This window comes from Filicampus tigris, chromosome 8 (assembly GCF_054856515.1).
Source record: "Filicampus tigris isolate MCC_2025a chromosome 8, RoL_Ftig_1.0, whole genome shotgun sequence".
Classification (NCBI taxonomy): domain Eukaryota; kingdom Metazoa; phylum Chordata; class Actinopteri; order Syngnathiformes; family Syngnathidae; genus Filicampus; species Filicampus tigris.
The window spans coordinates 7,763,274-7,783,651 of NC_141224.1; the positions used below are offsets into that span (position 1 = coordinate 7,763,274).

General features: G+C 41.3%; 1 protein-coding gene across 1 annotated transcript; it reads right to left on the minus strand.

The window, feature by feature from the left end:
* Positions 1-8,406: 8,406 nt before the first annotated feature.
* On the minus strand, positions 8,407-20,041 carry rhbg (Rh family B glycoprotein). The gene is made up of 10 exons (XM_086037272.1): positions 19,698-20,041; positions 14,583-14,769; positions 14,234-14,384; positions 13,690-13,837; positions 13,117-13,283; positions 11,768-11,905; positions 10,793-10,926; positions 10,585-10,706; positions 9,826-9,899; positions 8,407-8,974 (listed from the first exon to the last, which is right to left on the minus strand). Exons 1-10 carry the CDS (start codon positions 19,873-19,875, stop codon positions 8,897-8,899), a joined length of 1,377 nt encoding a protein of 458 aa, XP_085893398.1. The 5' UTR covers positions 19,876-20,041; the 3' UTR covers positions 8,407-8,896.
* Positions 20,042-20,378: the final 337 nt, after the last annotated feature.

Genomic DNA, 20,378 nt, shown 5'->3' on the forward strand with positions numbered 1-20,378 from the left:
CAGTGATGGGAAATTCAGGTCCAGGAAGTAAAAAACCCTGCCACAGTTTGGTTTTAGGCACAGGTGCTTCTACTCAACTGTGGCAGGGTTTTTACTTTCTGGAACCTGGATTTGCCATCTCTGTTAATCCTCTTTGTTTTATGTTTTCTTTGACAGCTTGAAGTGTTATGTATACACATTTTTTGCTCACAAGTCAAAGCAAAAAATAAATAAATAAATGACACATCTGAACAATTGCTTGTATCGCTATACTCACCAGACATTCTAATGATTAAATATTCATGTGTGCAGATTGCTACAAACACATTAAGTAAGTTTTACTGTCCCGTTGCTAAAATAGTTTACGTTACATCAACCGGCACAACCGATTCTGAAAGCGTCGGGCAGATGAGATTGACATGGCAACACGTAGAGGTCGTAACCTTTGAGTCTGGAATGTATCGCAAACTGACTCATAATATTGGTGGATTAGATGAACATGTTAGGAACGAATCCCAACCAAAGTACGGTAAATTTGAAGTGACTCCCTTTCATTTCCGCACGATTGTCAACAGTGACTCAAGATGGCCCCCTACAGGTGGGCTACCATCCGTCCTCCATCCCTGCTGGGTGGCACACCGCCTCCCTTCTTTGTCCCCTTGCCAGCCTCCCGCCGCTAATGGCCGACCGCCACGGCCCGGAAACGCTCGTATCCCTGCGCCACCGTGGGAGAAAGAAAGTAGCGCCGTATTTGTCATCTGCTCGGCACGCCTGATTGACTTTCACTCCGTGGCTTCCTAATTAATATGCGGGGCCCGCCTCCTCCCGCCGTGCTTTAAGACAAAAGTGTTTTTTCTTTTTTTTTTTTTTTTTTTGTGCGAGCGCCTCCTCTTTTAATTATGCTCCAAAGGGAGCCTCGTCATCAGTGTGTACACGAACGTACAGTGTGCGTGCATGTTTGCGTGTGTCTCGGTCGCCCTGTTCCACACACATAAGAAAGCGTGCTCATTTGTCGCCTCCATGCAAATTGGTGCCCGATGGAGGTTTTTCTGGCGGGGGCCACAATGGACGGTCTGTACTGCGAACCCAATGGGAGAGGTTAGGAGGGGTTGTGGGGAGACGACCGCGACCAAATTCCCATCGCGACGTCACGTTACTTTTTTCCCTCTGCATCCATTGCTCACTTATTAATTTAGGCCAGATTAGTCGGCTGTTAATTAACACCCCCCATCTTTGCCGTCTTTGCCTCACTTTTATCAGTAGCGAATGAGGTAATGTGACCGCTAACGCCCCTCCCTCATACAAAAAAGCCCTTTTCATACATAGTGGGATCTTAACGACTCAATGAGGCACTTTGAAATGATGAATTAGGTCATAATTTCATAAAACCGGCGTCAAGACTGCATATGACGGGACCGAGAGAGAAAAGAGGGAACAAAATGAGAGTAAAAACTGCTGAAATCTGGTTGAAAGAGAGAAAAGAGCACAAAAGGCAACAAGATCAACAATAACCGCTGTCATCTGAGCATGAACCATAGAAAACAAAGCCCCTGTTATAAACCTGGTTAAGGAAAACAGGTTAAACAAGGATAACAGTTCAACAACATGTTAGGTAAGGTAGTAAGGTAGGTCGGTAGGTAGGTAGGTACAGTAGATGTGTTCGATAGGGAGGTACCAAGTAGTTAGTTAGTGAGTTGGGTAAGTAGGTAGGTAGGTAGGTAGTTAGGTAAGCAAGCAAGCGGTAGGTAGGTAGGTAGGTAGGTAGGTAGGTAGGTAGGTAGGTAGGTACAGTAGGTGTGTTCGATAGGGAGGTACCAAGTAGTTAGTTAGTTAGCTAGGTAGGTAAGTAGGTAGGTAGGTAAATAAGTAAGGAAATAAGTAATGTAGCAAGGTATTTAAGTAAGTAATAAGTAGGTAGGACGGTAGGTAGAAAGGTAGGTAAGTATAAAAGTAAGTAAGTATGTAATAAGTAATTTTTACATATAGCATTTCGCAGAGAGGACTCACAAAATGTTTCACATAATACAGCCATACACGATAGAATACAGCATTTCACATTTTACAGTTAATTTAAAAAAAAATCAAGCAGATTAAACCAAAGTGAACTATGAACACACATAAAAAATATAAAATGAATCATACATAATACATAGAGTATTATTATAAATAATAGCAACGTAGTAATGTTAAGCTACAGAAGAATAAAATTATAAGTCATAAGAATAAAGAATACGATTATAGATAATAGTAATAATCCAGCCATCCATTCGCTGAACCACTTCTCCTAATAAATGTCATTTTCAAAAGTTGAAAATCGTCAACATCTTTGTCAGCGGCACTAGCCTAGCGTGACTCACTAGCTTCTCCCCTCTGTCTACATCAAGTTCTCTCAATTAAGAAGGCATGAAGCCCCTCCACCAGCCACCTCTTCAGCCCTCCAGCCCCGCTCCTCCCAACCCGGTAGTCACGCATTCCCACAATGGCAGCCTCTCGTTGGGATGCGTGCGCTGGATGTCGGGGCTCAATGGCGATGGCTTGTGGAGGTTAGCGGAGGTGAGAGCGTGAATGGATGCTTGATGGTGTTTCGGTTTGGGGGGGTTGAGAGGTGGGTCAGTGCTCTTTTGTTGCGGCGGTGTCCAGCGTGCCCCCCGTCACCCCTGGCGTCTTTCATAAGGAGTGTGTAATGGCGGCCTTTGTTGGTTTTTCCTGGTCTAATGGCTCCGCTGGGAGTCCTTGTTAGTGTCCGGGTTCGACGCCAGGGGACTTCGCAGGAACTTTGGGATTAGAGGCCGCCCTTAACGTGATCTTTCCCCCCCTCATGTCACACTGGTCATTCACACGTTATGTCAACGTCTTTACCTCTGTTCCTCTAATTGCCAAAGATTTTGTTTGTTCGCTCTGAAGGTCTTAAATTTGGGCTTTGCGTCGTCATTCACACCTCCATGATATAATCACCTCAACCGTATAATGACATTGAGACCAATCTTTAAATCAAACAAAAGCATCAAGCAGAGGCTGTTGAATTTTGCCAACCTTCTGGGACCTTCTTAGAACATTTTTGGTTTTTTTTGCCTAAAGGGGTTGCTTTCGAAAAAAATAAATGAACACAAAGTGTTGGTGTAACTGTTTTGAACAAAACTGCATAATGTCTTGAACAGGCAATTCTTAAAAACAACTAGCAGTGACAAAGGATAAATCACGCCGAAATAGTTTACCTGTTTGCTGCCTAAACGGGCTGCCAGAGAAACAGAAATAAACAGGAAAACTTTGGTGCTTCTGTTTCAAACGTAAACTGAGAAAACGATGTCCTGAACAAACAAGTCTTCAAGGCAACTTTAAGATGACACATTTCAGACCTAACTAGTTTTCTGCCTAAATAGGATGTTGTAGAAACACTTACAGACAGATTCTGCACTAAAAAAAGCCAATGTCCTGAACAAAAAACAATGAAAAGCAAAAGGGGAATTTAAATCACACCTAACTATTTTTGCCAGTTTACCACCTAAACAGGCTGATGTACAAACAGAAACGAACAGGAAGAATTTGGTGCAACTATTTTGAAAAGAGAAGATGTAATTTCCTAAAAAATGTATAATAAAGGCAACTAATAGATGACGGAGGTAATTCAGGCCGAACTAGCTTGCCGCCTCAACAGGCTGCTGTAGACACAGCAATTGAACAGGAAAACGTAGGCGCTATTTTGAAGTGAAACAGACAACTTGAACAAGCAACTGGTAGTTGGCACAGGTAATTAAGGCCCATTTAGTTAGAGGGCAAAACACACACTGTATCTGGTTTGCCAGTTTGCTGCCTAAACGGGCTGCTGAAGAAACAGAAATAAACACGAAAAGTTTGTAGCCCCCTATTTTGAACTATTGTGAAACCGGAAAAACTGTCCAGGAAAAATAAACCTCTCTTAAAAGCAACTGGCAGACGGCACACGTAATCGAGGCCTTAACTAGTTTTATGCCGAAACGGGCTGCTGTAAGAACAGAAATAAAAAGGGAGAATTTGGTGCTGTCATTTTTAATAAGAAAAGAGACAAAGTCCTAAAGAAACAACATTTCAAAGCAAGCAGGAGAGCGCAACGGTAATTTGGACGACCTGTAAATAGTTTGCTGCCTGAACGGGTCGCAAATAAAGAGGAAGAGCTTGATGAAAAATAACTCGTACGATCCTAAAATACAAAGTGCCGTTGATTCGTGGGAGGTCAGGTTGTCAGACAAATACGACTCTGGTGAACATTTTGAGGCATGAATGAGGTGTCGCTGCTTTTGTTGATTTGCCTTTCACACGACTCGTCATTTTTCCACACCGTGAAGCACTTTGGAGTGCTCCAGCACATTGGAGGCAATTTGCCTTCAGTCAAGTGGCTGAAAACCTCTCCAGCTGAACAACTTCCTGCGTTTAGGCAAGCGCCCCACGACCCCCCCCCCCCCCACCACCACCACCACCACCACCACCCGCTCCATCCTCCAAACGGTGGAGCCGGCGTCAATGGCAACCTCCCAGTGGGCCGCCACTGTGCTGACGAGCCGCCTTTGTTCTGGGAATAATCCGCAAGGGGACTGCAAAATGCAACACGGAAAAGAGCAAATGGGATCGACTGATAAAGAAGCATTCATGCGGAATTTGTATGTGGAGTATTTATCAGGATGGCTAAAGCATCTCACGTAACCTCATTTATAACGTAAGCGAATGTAACCTCACCTTTTCGTAGCCTAGCCTAACGTAAAGAAACATCAATGAGCTCCTGACATCACAGAACGTAATGCAACATAATGTAATGTAAGTTGGCATAATGTAACATAACCCAGTGATTAAACAACTTTTATTGAGCCAATCTTAAACCATATTTCAAGTTAAATAAAAATCTCACGGCACACAACAAAACAAAAATGTCAGAAAAATTTGATACACGTGTGAATTATATGGTGTACTTTATGTCATCTAATAGAAGATCATTCATTTGTTCTGGCTTTCACTAAAAGTTGCCGACATATAGACAACAAAGATACATTGTTTGTTCTGAATAAATAGTTTTCCGACCAATTAAGTCACTAACACGAATGTGTCCCATCCCAGCACACTGGTGGGGAATCACTGGCATTAACTATTGCAAAGTAATATGATGTAACCTAGTGTATGCTAATGCACTGTGAACTAACCTAACCTTATGTCATGTAAGCTAATGTAATGTAATCTAAGAATTGTAACCTAACATGATCTACAAAGTATTGTAACGTAATTAAACCTAATGTTACCTAACGTAACCTAACCTAACCAAACTTAACATAACTTAATGTAACGTGTCGTAATGTAACATAACCAACAAAATACAATGTAAACTAACCTAACCTAATGTAATTTACGTAACTTAACCCGAAATAATGTAACAAAAAAGTAATTTATCTGAATACTAATGAAACGTAACCTAAAATAACATACCTAATGTCATGTAACATTGCATAACACAACGTAATGTGATGATATAAGGTATTTTGTAAAATAGCTAATATTAAGTAACATAATGCAAGCTAATGTAATTCAGTTTAACCCGCTACTGTATATGCTAACCCTAATGCAGCATATTGTAAAAGAAAAACTGCTCTTCCAGCTCGTTGGTGTGGCCCAGCATATGTTTATAAGAAAACCACTTTTGATCGAAGCATGTGGATTAAAAAATGGAAACCCCAACGACTTCATTTACATCTAATAAAAAAAAAACTACAGATTGGATATATCCTCTCAATATGAGCCAGCATCTCCCATGTGTTGCCTGCAGGAGGGACCTTCGGGCTCCCATTAAGCTTTTATGATCGCCTACAGCGCTGATTCAAAGGACAGTGGCCATCTTGTTTGTGGCGGGACGCACGCAGAGAGCTGACACCTGACGTCCCATTCAAGGAACGTGGGAAATCATCACGCCGTCATCATCGTCAGGAGCCACAGGTGCTGCTTTGTGTTTACCGGTACTTCAATAAACTGGCGGGGCAAAAATGCACACTTCAAAAAATGTTTTCATTTGATTGAGTTTACACTTACGCAACAATTTCAAAGTAGGGTTTTAAAATAGGTTTCAAGCAAGGCTTCCTGCCTTCCTTGCTTCCTTCTTTCCTCCTTTCTTTTTTCACTCTTTCCTTCCTGCCTGCTTTCCTTTTATCATTCCTTCCTCCAGTCCTTCCTTACTATTTTCCTTATAGCTCAACCTGTTTTGTGCATTTACTGGTACGTTTATCTTCATAATTAAAACCATCTGACATTTTTTGTACACAGTCAAGGGTTCTACTTTGACTGACGATGGCTTTTGGAGACAATGTGTCAATACTTATCATAATGGCTCTCACGCTCATTTCTGCCTGCATTTGGAGGAGCAGCGTGAAGCTGAATGGATGTTTGAGTGGAAGCCGCCATTCAGGCAATATCTGACCACCTGACCACCTGTCCTCTATGTCCTCCGGTCCTCCGTGTCCTGGGAAAAGAATGCGGCGCCTGTTCACACTCATGCACCAGACCCACCCTGAGGGGACCCCTGTGGCCCACAAGGGGCCCTCCTCGTATCCGTGCTGCACCAGAATTCATACCTCCTAATTTAAATATATATCACTAAGTCACATGTAATGATGTTAGCATGTGAACAGTAGAAAATGTGGCGTGTGACAAAAGTATTGGGATGCCAACAAGGTTCCAAATGTCTGTGGAGTTTAAACAGAAGTATTAGGGGGAAAAAATAAGAAAATGAGGCGATTGCATGGATACAGGAAGTGAAAAGACAAAAATGTGTGGACAAAAACATTGGGATATGGCGGTTTTATTTATACAGCACATTTCACACAAGGCAACTCAATGTGCTTCACATAAGCAAAGACAACACCTACAAGCATTTACAAACACAAGAGTTAGCATTTCAAAAGCAAAGCAGAGAAAACAAAAGTAGCCAGCAAAACTACTAGAATGTACGTTGAAAACATTTAAGCACATTAGCAGAAAACTTTAAAGCACACAAAGTGAAATTCAGGAAATTTTTTATATGGACCAAAGTATTGGGACACCTGCAGAAGTGAAAAGTGCAGACAATGTGGCATTACGGTAAAAGTATCGGTACACGAATGAAGAAAATAAGGAGTCTGGACAAAAGTATTAGGACACCTAAAGGAAGTAACAATCAAGTATTTGGATGCCCACGGGGAGCGAAAAGAACCGCCTGTGAAGATTTAATGAAAATATTGAGACAAGAAGTGAAAAGCGAAGAAAATGTGAGGTTTGGACAAATGTTATTGGGACGCAAGGGGGATGACGCAAGTTTCTAAAAAAATATTTTTGGGGTGCTGTTAAAAATTATGATCATGAACAGCCCCCCCACACACACACTTCCCATCAAATCAATCCCCTCCCCCCAGCGGCACTAATCATCCCTTACACTCGGGGCCCCGAGGACGGCGTATATATCTATAACGAGGACGCCCACTTTCTCGGGCCTGTTTGATCCCCCCAAAATGAAAGTGTGTTAATTAATCGGCGAGAGACAAAGCCCATCCGGAACGCTTGCATTAACCCCTTCCACACTCATTAAGTCTTTAAGACTGAAAGGATTAATGGTGACGAAAACTTGATTGCATTGCCTTCCTCGTTAACTACATGTAACTTACACATCCATGTATACATACGCATTAGTTTACAGTGAACTATTTTGCATTTCGTTGTTCGCTACCATAGATTTTTTGTTTTTTCACAATTGTTTCTATGAATTTTACAGTATACAAGCAAGTCCCAATTAAGAGTTTCGCACCTTCAGTGTAGTACCATGTGGTGCCTCAACATGCCAGGCAGCACTGAGCTCTAATGGAACACATGCAGGGAAATTAGTAGATTAAGGAAGAGGCGGAGAAGGTCCCCAACTATAAGCTCCAGTATTAGTTGTTCTTACAGCGCAAAGAGAATATATCGTCGCTGTCCTGATTACCATCACAGAGAATCTTACACAGGCATAAAGAAAAACATTATTGATATTGTGACACTAAGTTAAAAATGACTCAGGCAATTATGCTATTAGGCTCACGATTATACAATGCTTAAATCTCTGCTGTTTTATGTGTCACTTTAATAATACATTTCAGCTGGGAGCGACAAATAAACAGCTTGAAGCAAGCAGGCGTCACGTGTTGTTTTTAAGCAAGTCATTCTCGTTTCCCCAAAAGTGATGCTTTCGGACAGTCTCCCATTTCTTGACGACAACAGTGAGAACAAGCGATAACAGCACTTTAAAAATTGTTGATTCTAAGTATAGATACAAAAACAAGTTTTGATATTGTTTTGTATCACCGATTTTCACTTATTGCTGGTGGGTCTGGAACCTATTCCCCCTGAGAATTTGGGGTTCACTGTATTGTTACATAAAGACGTGTGAAATTAAATACAACGCCACCATTACACATGCAAAAGGTTTATTTGCACCAAAATAATACAATATTGTGCCTGAAAAAACACACTAAAATACAAATGGGAATATTCAGAGGTTAAAACACTCTTAAGGGCCAATCAAAAATTGTTGTCGTCGTTTAATGGGAAAAACTAATAACAAAGAAAAACCCCAACCTATGAAATAATAAAAATATTTGTATGAAAAATTGCTATTTTTGGCTGCTCTTTGGCGTGGAAATTCAACACTAAGCATTTATGTCGCTGTGGCCCACTTAGGAGATTGTCTGGCATCTTTCATCAAAGAGGCTCACTTCCCACACAGGCCTGCAGCACAGCGCCATCTAGCGGTGGAAGCCTGCTGCTGTTGTTCTTGTCTTCTTGGAGAGGAACTGTCCGTTTGACAAGCGAAGGACCGCACGCATCATGACTATGTACGTGTGTGTGTGTGCGTGTGTGTGTGTTCAGCGTGTGTGTGTGCGTATGCGTGTGCGCGTGTTTAGCTGTTGAGTTTCTCGGTCTCTGCAGACATGACGGTGGTCAGCTGATCCCCGTGGCCCTCCTCAGCTCCGGGAACCTGAAACAGATCATATAAATAAATAATTAATTAATTAAATAGATGAAGAATCAGAATCCTATATACGTATGAATTGAAATATATCCGTGACGTGTATATATTTAAATACCATATACACTATTAAGTAAATTCCAGTCAGGTTGGATTATGTATTAACAATAACAATAATAATGATCAAAAATATTGTGATTGTCCAATTAAAATAAAAAATACAATTTTCTATTAAAGCTCGAGGTTAAAACAGAAAATATTAGGTACACTTAAAAGTATTACTGTATTGAAGTTTTGGAAATTTAATAATTTCAAAATACTTTAACCAATGGGATGCAAAGAAAAATTAAATTAGGGCATCACGGTGGCTCTTGCTGTCGAGTTCAATTATATAATACATTAATGCTAACCATGTCACACGATGCATTGTGGGTAATTATGACGTCACCTCATCTTTCAGTAACTGCCTTTATCCACCTACTGTGGTGCAGCGCCGCTATCTGCTGGCCAATTGATGACACTGCTGTCAAGCGCCTGCTTGACACATTGCTTTCTTGTGGACATAAAAAATAATATCTAGCCTTGCCCTCATTAATAAAACAATTGAGCACACTTGTGACTGTGTCTGCTAGTAACATTTTTACACTACTAGTGCCACTTTTGGAGTACTAGTAAGCAATCAAACGATGCTGTTGTACTATTAGTTCTAAAAAGCCCACTAGTAGTTTTATACTATACTAGTCATATGTCCTATAAAATGAATAGGACTCATCAATTCAGTCATAAAATATTTTATAATTTTAGTAGATTTCCCCACTCTAACTTAACCAATTTAAAAAGTGTATTTCATGTCCACTCACCTCCCAATAGATGCTGTCCTCATAGCAAAGGGTGTCAGGAGGAGCACCAAAAATGGGCAACTTCATGATGAACCCTGGCAGGAGAAGGTGGTATTATTATGATTAAAAAAAATATTATTATTATTATTATTGTTGTTTTTGTTGTTGTTGTTGTTGCTGCTGCTGTGCACATTCACCAACAAAGATCAGTAGAATTGATCGACTCTTATTTCTGGTCACATCATAGGTCTGATTTAATTGGTTTAATCACTTGTTGACAGGCAGATTTCATTACTGGCCCAATTACATGCCAGTCACTGCTATATGGCACTACTGTACAATATATGGATTATGAGGCAAGTTGAATGGCTGCTCTGTATTGAATATAAAAGACAATAGCTAGGATGTGTGCCTGCATGCCACCATTGGTTGAAATGCTAACCCTGGTTTTGGACCCTAATTTCAAACTCTATACTGTACATGCCTTAAAACCCTAACTTGAGATCCTATTGCTGGCTTGAACCCCTAATGCAAAATCCTAATATAAAACCTTAACCCTTGTATGGTGTTTGTATTTTTATTACTCATGTACATTACTATGTACAACCTTACCGCTGCTGGACACCCAATTTCGAACTTCTATTGTACAGTAAAACCCTAATGTAAAACTTTAACCTTGACTGAAACCCTAACCCTGTCTTAAAACCGCAATTTGAAACCCTACCCCTGTCTTGAAAGCCAAATTTGCAACCACGAGTAACTAGTGTAATATAAGCTTACCGACGATTAGCCCCCCGAGCAGGGCCATTCCCAGGGTGACCGCCAAGGAGATGGCCTGCCGGACACCCTGGAAAGACTCGTCCACGTCGCCACTTGCCACATCCGGGAACACGTCAGCCATGCTGCCAGAAACACACACACACTGGTGACCACCTCAACAGTCAACTAGTGTCCCGCCACATGGGCGCGAGAAAGCGTTTTGAGTTACCCTTCTCCGTAAATGTCGGCGGAAGCCGCGGCAGCGGTGACGGCTCCCACGATGGCGCCCAGGATGCCCGGCATGCCGTGCAAGTTGTGAACGCCGCATGTGTCCTGGATTTTCAGCTTCTCCTCCAAGATGGGCTGCAAACATTACAAGCACATCCCAGCATTATCTGTACCTTTTCAAAATGATTGACTGGGTAGGTTAGCACCATCTAGTGGACAACAAAAACACTGCTTGTAATGGACTAATCGTCAAAAAAAGGTGTTGTGAGTTTTAACTTTTCAACTTTAAGCTTAACTTGCGATGCCCCTTTGAAACCATAATTATAAACCGTTACCCTTTTCTGAAACACTAACCTCGTTGAAAGATTATAATGTGAAACGTTAACCCCTGTTCGAAAACCCTAAACCGGGTTTGAAGCCCTAATTTAAAATGTTACCTTTAAATCCTAACCTTGGCTTAAAACCCTACTTTGAAACACTAACTCTCTGGTAAATAACATTTTGAAAAGCCTAACTCTGGTTTGAAATCAGCTGGGATAGGCTTCAGCACCTCAACGCGACCCTGTACACGATAAGCGGTTTGGAAGATGACACATGACACATAACCTTAGGGGCTTTCAGACCACGGGAACCAATTCCGGAACGTCCATGGTAGTTTTTGTCTTGAAACCGTAATTTGAAACCCTAAACCTATCTTGAATCACAAATTTAAGATTGAAACCCTAGTCGTTCTTTGAAACCCTAATTTCAAACCCTAACCCTCAATTTGAAATCCTTACCCTTGCTTTGGAGCCATAATTTCAAACCATAACCTTGGCCTGAAACCTTATGTTCAAACCCCAACTTGGTTTGAATCCCGTTTTAGAAACCATAACCCTCAGTAGATTGTAAAAGTGTACCTAATATTGTGTCGAGTGAGTGGCCTGCTATGAAGGGTCTCATTTGCTGTACTGAGAGATGTTGACGCCTTTCTCACCGAGAGGAACTTGAATCCCAGCACGGAGATGATTCCAGCCAGGAAGCCCACGATCATGGAGCCAAATGGCGTCAGCATCATTTCCCCCGCCGTGCCCGCAGCCACGCCGCCGGCCAGGGCCGCGTTTTGGATGTGGACCTAAGACAAGAGAAGAAAAAAAAACATCAACACTTCAATTCATATGTTTGAAACCATACCCCTTTCTCGAAACCCTAACACTGACCTGAAACCAGTTTGAAACCCCAACCCTTGTGTGAAGCATTAACCCTGGTCAGAAATGGAAATTGAAAGCCTTATCCTGTAATAAAACCATGATTACAAGCCCTAAACCTATCTTGAGATCCTATCCTTTGTTTGAAACCCTAACCCACGCCTTGAAACCCTAACTTGATTCCAAGACATTGGAATGAAATTGAAGCTTGCCCATTATTAAAGCTCTCATTTGAAGCCTTAACACTTGTTTGAGACCCAAACCCCGGCTAGAAACCGAAATTTGAAACCTAAATCATGGCTTGAAATCTTCAAATCTTTTTTGGAACCCCAATGTGAAATTCAAGACCCGGCTTGAAACCTTAATCTAAAACCCGAACCCTGTGTTGAAACTCAAATTAGAAACCATAGTCCAAGCTTGAAACCCTCATTTAAAACCAAAACACTTGTTGAAACACAAATTCAAAATACTTGGTCCAAACACCAAACCTGTTCTGAAACCTTTAATTTGAAAGCTTTGTCTTGAAATCTTGTTGTGAAACCTTAATTTTAAACCCTAACTTGGATCCCTAAACTATGCTTGAAACCCTCATTTGAACCCCAACCCAAATTCCAAGTACCAATTAGAAACCCTAACCTGAATCCATATACTTCACTTCAAACCCTAACCAACTACATCAGTGATTCTCAAAGTGTGATACTAGTACCACTAGTGGTACTTGGGTACACAAAAGAATCACTGCCCAAGCACAGTTCAGTTGTATTTAACTTTTTAGTACAATTTTCCTATATTAATGCACAGTGTTAATGTTCAAACAGTCCACAATGTTGCAGTGACTTGCAATGATATTATTTTCATGCACATTTAGACCTACTATACTCCTGTATTTTAATGGTTGCCTTGATGGTGGTACTTTGTTTAGGTGCTACTGAACTAGATTACAACATATTTCTGCCTTTAAGGTGGGGAAACATACGCACGAATGATGCCGACATCAGATTAGCTCCGCCCATATACCACCAGAATGTCACCTGCTTTATCAGAGTAGATCACCGAATGTTGATTCCTATCAACTATCCGCTTCCGTCACCGCTGACAACATGCGGAGCTTCCATGTAATGCCGACGCGTTTTCTCACCATGTCCAGCTTTCCGTCGTGTGCGGTCAGGGCGGACATGCCGTAAGTGGACAGCGTGCACGCGGCCAGTGAGTAGTATGTGTTAAGGGCCGTGCGGTGCTGGTCGTCGCCGTGGGCCGTGACGGCCGAGTTGAAGCTGGGCCAGAACATCCACAGGAAGATCGTACCTGAGAGAACACGATCACAAAATGTCACATTGCCAGTGTCGGCTGCATGCACCTCATGCTCGTATCCGCTCTGCGAATTGACGGTGTAGTTAGGTGGATTGATGGTGAAGTGCTGCCTGCATCAGTGAAAATACAGGGGAATCGGGAAGGTGGTCACTGTGGCGATAATAATAATAATAATACAATGCCAATAACAAAATGAAATTTGTTAGCTTGCCCGTGTCCGCTGCATGCGCCACATGCATCTATCTGTTACACTAATTGAACTCGTGTTTGTAAATGTGTTCATTCGCTTCATGCACCACATCAACTTATGTGCTACACTGATTGACAGTAGAATTTGCTATGTTGGTGATGAAGTTAAAAACTGCTTTCAAAAAAGGTTTCCTCATTTTCAAGATTTTACCGATCATGGCAAAGAGGTCCGAGTGGTACACCGAGCTGTTCCGATGTTTGCTCTTGCCCAGGTTGGGTCGGTAAAGGACTCGGGCCACTATTAGCCCAAAGTAGGCCCCGAAGGTGTGGATGGTCATGGAGCCGCCTGCGTCCTTGGCCTGGGAAAGGAAGACTGGTGGTTAGAGACAGTTTTTCTTCATGGAGTATTCTCAATTTTGGGTTGAGGCCCAAATGTGTTTTTCATTCAAATACTTACTGTAATTATGAATTTACTTAAAAAAGTGAAAATGTTATAAGAAAAGTACAATAATATTGGGAAAATAGAAACATATTTGAAAAACAATCCAAAGTGACTAGGCAAAAAAAAAAAATTATTAAACACACACATTGAACTACTTTAATGGGCAGCATAATAATAAAGAAGTTAAACTGGAATCCTGTCTTGAAAATACACACATTTTCAAAGGCTACACACATTTCAATGTCTATAATAGCGGGTCGCAACACACAGTTCAGAACCACATAGTACACAATGGAAGCACCAAAGAACTCACCCCCAGAACAGAGAGTAGGATGAACTCATTCACCGCAAACAGGGTGACCTCAAACAGCGCCATCACCAGGAGCTGGATGGGACTGGTTTTACCCAGAACCGCCCCGAAGGAGATCAACACGGAGCCCGTGCAGAAATCGGCGTTAATCATGCTGGAAAAGATGGCGGGAGAAATCAAGACGTGGAGAGTATCCAAGTACAAATACTTTGTAAAACAGATGGAACACGCTTGCAGTCAATACTTTATTTTAACCACAGCCTTTTTTTGTACACGGGAATCTGGAAATTTGTTTAAGTAAAAACAAAACTCGGCACAAGTGATTGCCGATGTTGTTGCATTGGACGCTTACCTCTCGACTCCGATGTGTATCTTTCCGCCGTGCATGCCGTGAAAGAATCCCTGCATGAGCGTGGCCCACTGCAGCGCGAAAGCAGCTATCAGGAAGTTGAAGCCCACGCTGCTGAAGCCGTAGCGCTGCAGGAAGGTCATCAAGAAGCCGAAGCCGATGAAGATCATTACGTGAACGTCCTGGAAGCCTGTGGAGATACGTTCGGTGTGAATTCGTGTCGGCTGGTGTTCCACAGGGCGCACTTCTTTGCCCGCTAAACTTTTACTTTCACCTCTATGGAGTTTATAGCGTTTCTTAATCATGACTCCCTTGTGTGTGTTAATACCATTTTGAGGGTTTTCAAAATCACAATATAAATTTAAAGCTAATTTTCAATTAGGACAAAATGTTCGATGTGGACCTAAACAAGGTGAGAAAAAACATCAAGAGACTTACTGATAATTTCATAGGTTTAAAACCCTAACCCCTTCTTGAAAGCCTAAAACTTCTTTGAAACTGTAATCCTAATTTGGAACCCTCTTTGAAACCCAAACCCTGTTTTGAAACAGTCATTTGAATCCCTAATTTCAAAACCTCAGTCTTAAAACTCTACTTTGAACCCTTAATACTGTCTTACAAAGCCATGTTGAAACCCTAACTTAAATTCTTAAAAATGGCCTGAAAACTTACTTTGAAACCCTAACCTTTGCATGAAATACAAATCTGAAAGCATAACCCACATTTGATACCCTAATCTAATCACCCTTCTTTGAAACCCAATTTTCAAATGATAATTTAAGATGCAAACTCTAACTTTAATCCTTAACCTTGGCTTGAAACCCTAACTGTTGTTTGTAGACTTAACCCAGGCTTAAATCTCTAATTCAAAACCCTGCCTTGGATACCAACCTTAGCTTGAAACCTTACTTTGAAACCCTAACCCTGACTTCAAACCCTAATTTGAAACCCTAACACAAACTTATACTGTGACTCAAATTATACAAAAATGGGGAAACATTTTTTTTCCTACACGCACACTGTGAAACCGAATGTTCCAGCAAAACAATAATAAGGTGTCCAATAGCCACCATTGCCATGGCAACAGTTACTTGGCACAGACACACTTGCGAGTGGTGCCAGCATCCCCCTGTTGGCCTCGTGGCCCCAAAACTCACAGAAATATGCATGAAGAGACAACACTTGGTAAAACTAAATCACTAAGTTTATATCCCACAAAAAACACCAATGAGCCACATGCTGCTTCGCCATATCTAAAGTGATTGTGGAGTCACAGTTGACCTGTTAACACATTGACCGGTTCGAATTTACAAACACACAAACAAAAAACAAAAAACGCTGAATCATGAAGATGCCTTGCAGTTCGCGTGACGGCGAGCGCATCGCGTTATCTGCGGTGATGCAATCACGCTGATCATGTGACTGGAGCGGGCGACATCTGACTGCAAATAAAACGTAAAAGACCAGGAAGGCGCCGCTGTGTCAACACTGGTTCTTATCTGTGTTGTCAGGGCAGTCGCCTCTAGAAAGTCATAGATTACATATTACTAGTCTAAACACTATGAAAGGACATACTGAAAAAGAAGCACGGATTAAAGGAACTGACAAATCATGACAGCAGTGTGCCATGGACTATTGTACACATAAAAAAACATTTTAAAAATCACAAATAATGCTGTGCTTGTCTCATTGAGAGATCCTTCAGCATGTAATTGCTAAACGAGAAATGTTCAAGCTTCTGCCTTACTATTTCTTGAACGTCTTTGTCTAACTCTGAGTGCAGTCGCTTAGCAAAGAAATCTCTGTGGGAGCTTTTCAAAAAAGCCTTATTAAAAAAGGCTTATTAAAGACTAACCGTATTACCCGCAAGCGATAGCACTTCACCGCGTTACGTGCAAAAGAGCGGATTTCGCTCTTAATGCGACTCTATCTGGTAAGCGGCACACAGCAGTGCTCATTACAGCCACACACCGTTTTCCTGAACTTATCCCCTCACAATATGTTTACAGAGGTGCCTTGAAATACAGGTTTCAATCATTCCGTGACTTTGTAACTCAAAACACTCAAATCATGTTTTTCCATTTACAGTCATAGAGAAAATGAAAGAGTCACCACTAGTCTCAGTGACTTAATAAACTGCAATAATATTGATTTTTCAAAGAGGATAAAGAATACAATATGCCCCCCTGAATTGAACTCTTTCACTGTTCTTTATTTAGTTATTTATTTTCACAGTTAATAACATTATTTTGTTCTCGATTATATTCGGTGAAAATTCCACTTTTGACCACTAGATGGCAGCATGCAAATTTAGTTTGAGACGGTGTGAATTTGAAAGAACGGAAACAGCTAATTTTTCAGCACAGCCTAGTTTTTGTTGAAAATTATTAAATGTCGTCCACTGCGATCCTGCTTTTTACGCCTACAGAAAGCGTTCATTTTATAATGAATTAATCTACAATATTTTTGTGTTATCTATTGCGCCATTCTCAATTTATTGTATGTGTTTAAACGTGTTTGTGTTATTTCAAAAGTGGTGCCTAAAATGCTTTAAAAAAAACATGCTTGGGACGTATTGTTCTGGAACATGACCCATCAACCACCACTGTACTAATTTTTGGCAGTTGTTTGTGCTTTTGTGTTTCTGCCAGCTATTGTGAAGCGAGAAAAAAGCTAGCCAGATACTCGTTTACATCACTGGCGAGATCAGAAGTGTGTCATGTGACTGCCCCACATAGTCCGTAGCCCATTACTGTCATGCTTTTTCTCATCTTCACACGCAGCTTTCAGAACTTTCAGAACGTTTGTGTAGATGTTTTCTGCTTGTATATCATCAAGTCATGAGGTGAAAGGTTGAGTAACTTGAGTTAGCTAGTTGGGTTGTTCTTAGTGTTTGTGTTTTATTTTAAATCTGTAATGAAAATCTTGGGTTGTGGTATTGCCTCCTGGTCAGGACTCCCTTGAGAAAGAGATCCGCGGATCTCAATGGGATTTTTTTTCCCCCGGTCAAATAAAGGTTAGAAAAACTTCAGTTAGCGAGTTAGCACACCGTAGATGAAGACTTTGATAAGATGAAAGTTTTTGTCTTTTGACATTCTCGTCATTCCCCCCTGCAGGAAAGTGAGATAAGTGACAAGCACTCACTCGTCACTTTGAGTGTTTCATAATTGAAGTCATGGACAGTGAGTGAGTGGGGATCGAGGCTCACATTCACTTCCTGTTTTAAGCCACGCCGCTTTAGGAGACAACAGGTCGGATCTGGTTGCACTTTTGACCCACTCGTAACCCAACTGTACTCAAGATTGTTCAGTCGTGTAACGTCTGCATGGTTTAGACTTATTTCTTAAAATTTTGAACTGGTTATGTTTACACTTCATCTTTATTAACAGAGAGACCTACTGAATTCCACGTCTGCCGCACAGTCAGGAGATTCGGGCTCAAATCTCCGTTGTAGTTTGTATGGTACTGCTTTCCCTCAAAAATGTGGGTCCAATTTGTCATTACAATGACACTTATGAAACTTAAACAATGTTAAAGAATGAAGATAACAACGGATCATCTTGTTTGTATTAAAGCAGTGAAGTTAAAAAAAAGGCTTTGATGGATCAATGGACTGGACGATTCCATTTAGAGATATCAGAGCGCTGCTCATTTGGCATTTCCCATAAATGTGAATATTTTAATAATGTGAATCATGTTTTTTTTTTTCTTTGCAGCAATGTCTTTTTCAATCCACAAAGCGCACAACTTTTAGTCCTTGTTACTTGCAGTCGTTAGAACTAAAACTCACCATCCAATCAGATTCAGGATCCCCACTGCAGACCCCTTCTTAAATTTTTCAGAACCTTTTGAGTGGGCTTCTTCTTATTGCCTTGGAACTACATTTGGACAACAGTCCAAACATGTAATGGTCATCCAGGAGTTCTGGTGTAAAATTCCTGCACCATAAGACTTCTAGAAAATGTAACTTTCAGTCTTCTATCTAGAGCTGTGGTGCATCATGGGTATAGTGGTACCACCTGAACTGGAGAGTGACTGCTTCTATCTGGCTTTAAAGTATGTTCTACGGTGAACTACGGTGGATACATTCCCGAACCGCCCACAATATGTGAAAATTGTGATATCTAATACACCACCTTGACACCTTTAAATCATTGCAATTCATTTTTACGCATTGAAATGAATGGAAATGCCTCTAATCCATTTCCAGCGTCCCCCTAAAATCCCAAGAAAATTTTTTAATGTATTTTCCAATCAGAAAAATACCCCTAGTATTGCGCTATATGAAGACATACAGTAATGACATAAATAAATAAAATGAACTTTTTTTTTTTTTGCTTCATCTCAATGAACATTGTGGTGCTCCTTCTGGTATGCATGCCTTGGCCACCTGGAGGCAGCATAATACAATCATACAGAAAAAAGGTACATGGAGACAGTCACAGCTCCTCTGTAAGATGCAGTAATAGTAGTTGTTCTTCGCGGAGGATAAAGAATAGATGCCTCTAAATATTATATCATCCATCTACATGTGTTGCTCTACAGTTTGTGTTTAAATATCCGTTGTTTAAAGGGTTTTACTGTAACACCACAACATATTTGCTATTCATTAGCTATGTGTCAACATTAAGCTAAGTTGACTTAAGGCAAAGCCACATGGTTATTTTAAACACATGTGTGCAAATATATGTTCGGTTTAGTTTGACAGTAACCTTGGGAGTGGCAATAAACAGCTTGAAGCCTGCCAACCTGCTGCTTGTTGTAAAATGATTTAATGCAAATGTCAAACACCATAGTTGGTCTAACAAAATGGAAGATAGAAGGTAATATCAACTTTCAAACTACGTGCACACGGAGCAGAAACACATGCAAACAGAGGATAAAATGATTACGCTGCATCTCTGCATGTTGTGGCACTACACTGAAGTAGCATCTCAGACTTGCTTGAATACTCTAAAAACATTAAAAAAAAACAATCCCTTATCAGTGATATAGCAAGTCTGCGAAAGATGAAGCACAGCATAATGGGGGGTTCACTGCATGACGTTTTTTTACGGCGCCATCCGAGGGACTGTTCGGGAAGTGCGCTAATTTTGAAAAAGAAGTATGGTGACTCACTGGGATAGCGGTAGTAGAAGTCGTTTTCGTAGTCTGAGTGGTTGTGGTTGTGCCATTTCTTGGCGTCCACCTCGTGGTCGTACTGGACCAGCACGCCGAAGAGGATGATGAGGATGATCTGCAGGATGAAGCAGACGATGGGCAGCTTCAGCCGCATGTTGGTGGATGTGTCCGTCATTATTGCTGTGTCCCTCCTGGATTAAAGGACCCGCTGGAGAAATGTGGACCCGCTGGGTGTCGCGCAAACACACTCTACGGCTGCAGCCAGAACTGCCAGACTCAAGTGCGTGTGCGTGTTTGTGATTGTGTGTGCGTGTGTGAGGGTGGAAAGAAATAGATGAGGGAGCTTCTCTTTCATGTGAGTTTTTAACTCTTCACGCCTCCTCAGGCAGGAGGGTAGGTTTACCTTTAGCCCCGCCTCTTAGAAGCTTCCAGGTAAAGTTCAACTTGGAAGCAATGAATTACTTTCATCGCTTATTGATCGGATTCTATGTGGATTATTTGTGTTAAATTTGGTTGAGGTGGTCTTCAATAGAACCTTGGACCCCCCGCATATACTCGCGCTTCAGCACCCGCGGACGTAAACCAATCAACAATAACAACCCGCCACGGCTCACCTGTTTGGTCATGTGACATGCAAAATGGTCGTCCCCTGAGATGCATAAAAAGTGGATTTTGCTG

Coding starts and splice junctions, on each gene's coding strand:
- rhbg (XM_086037272.1), bottom strand. CDS start 19,875: ATGACGGACACATCCACCAACATGCGGCTGAAGCTGCCCATCGTCTGC. Junction 14,385..14,582: donor ATACACATCGGAGTCGAGAG/GTAAGCGTCCAA, acceptor CATCTTTTCCAG/CATGATTAACGCCGATTTCT. Junction 11,906..13,116: donor ACGACGGAAAGCTGGACATG/GTGAGAAAACGC, acceptor CTCTTGTCTTAG/GTCCACATCCAAAACGCGGC.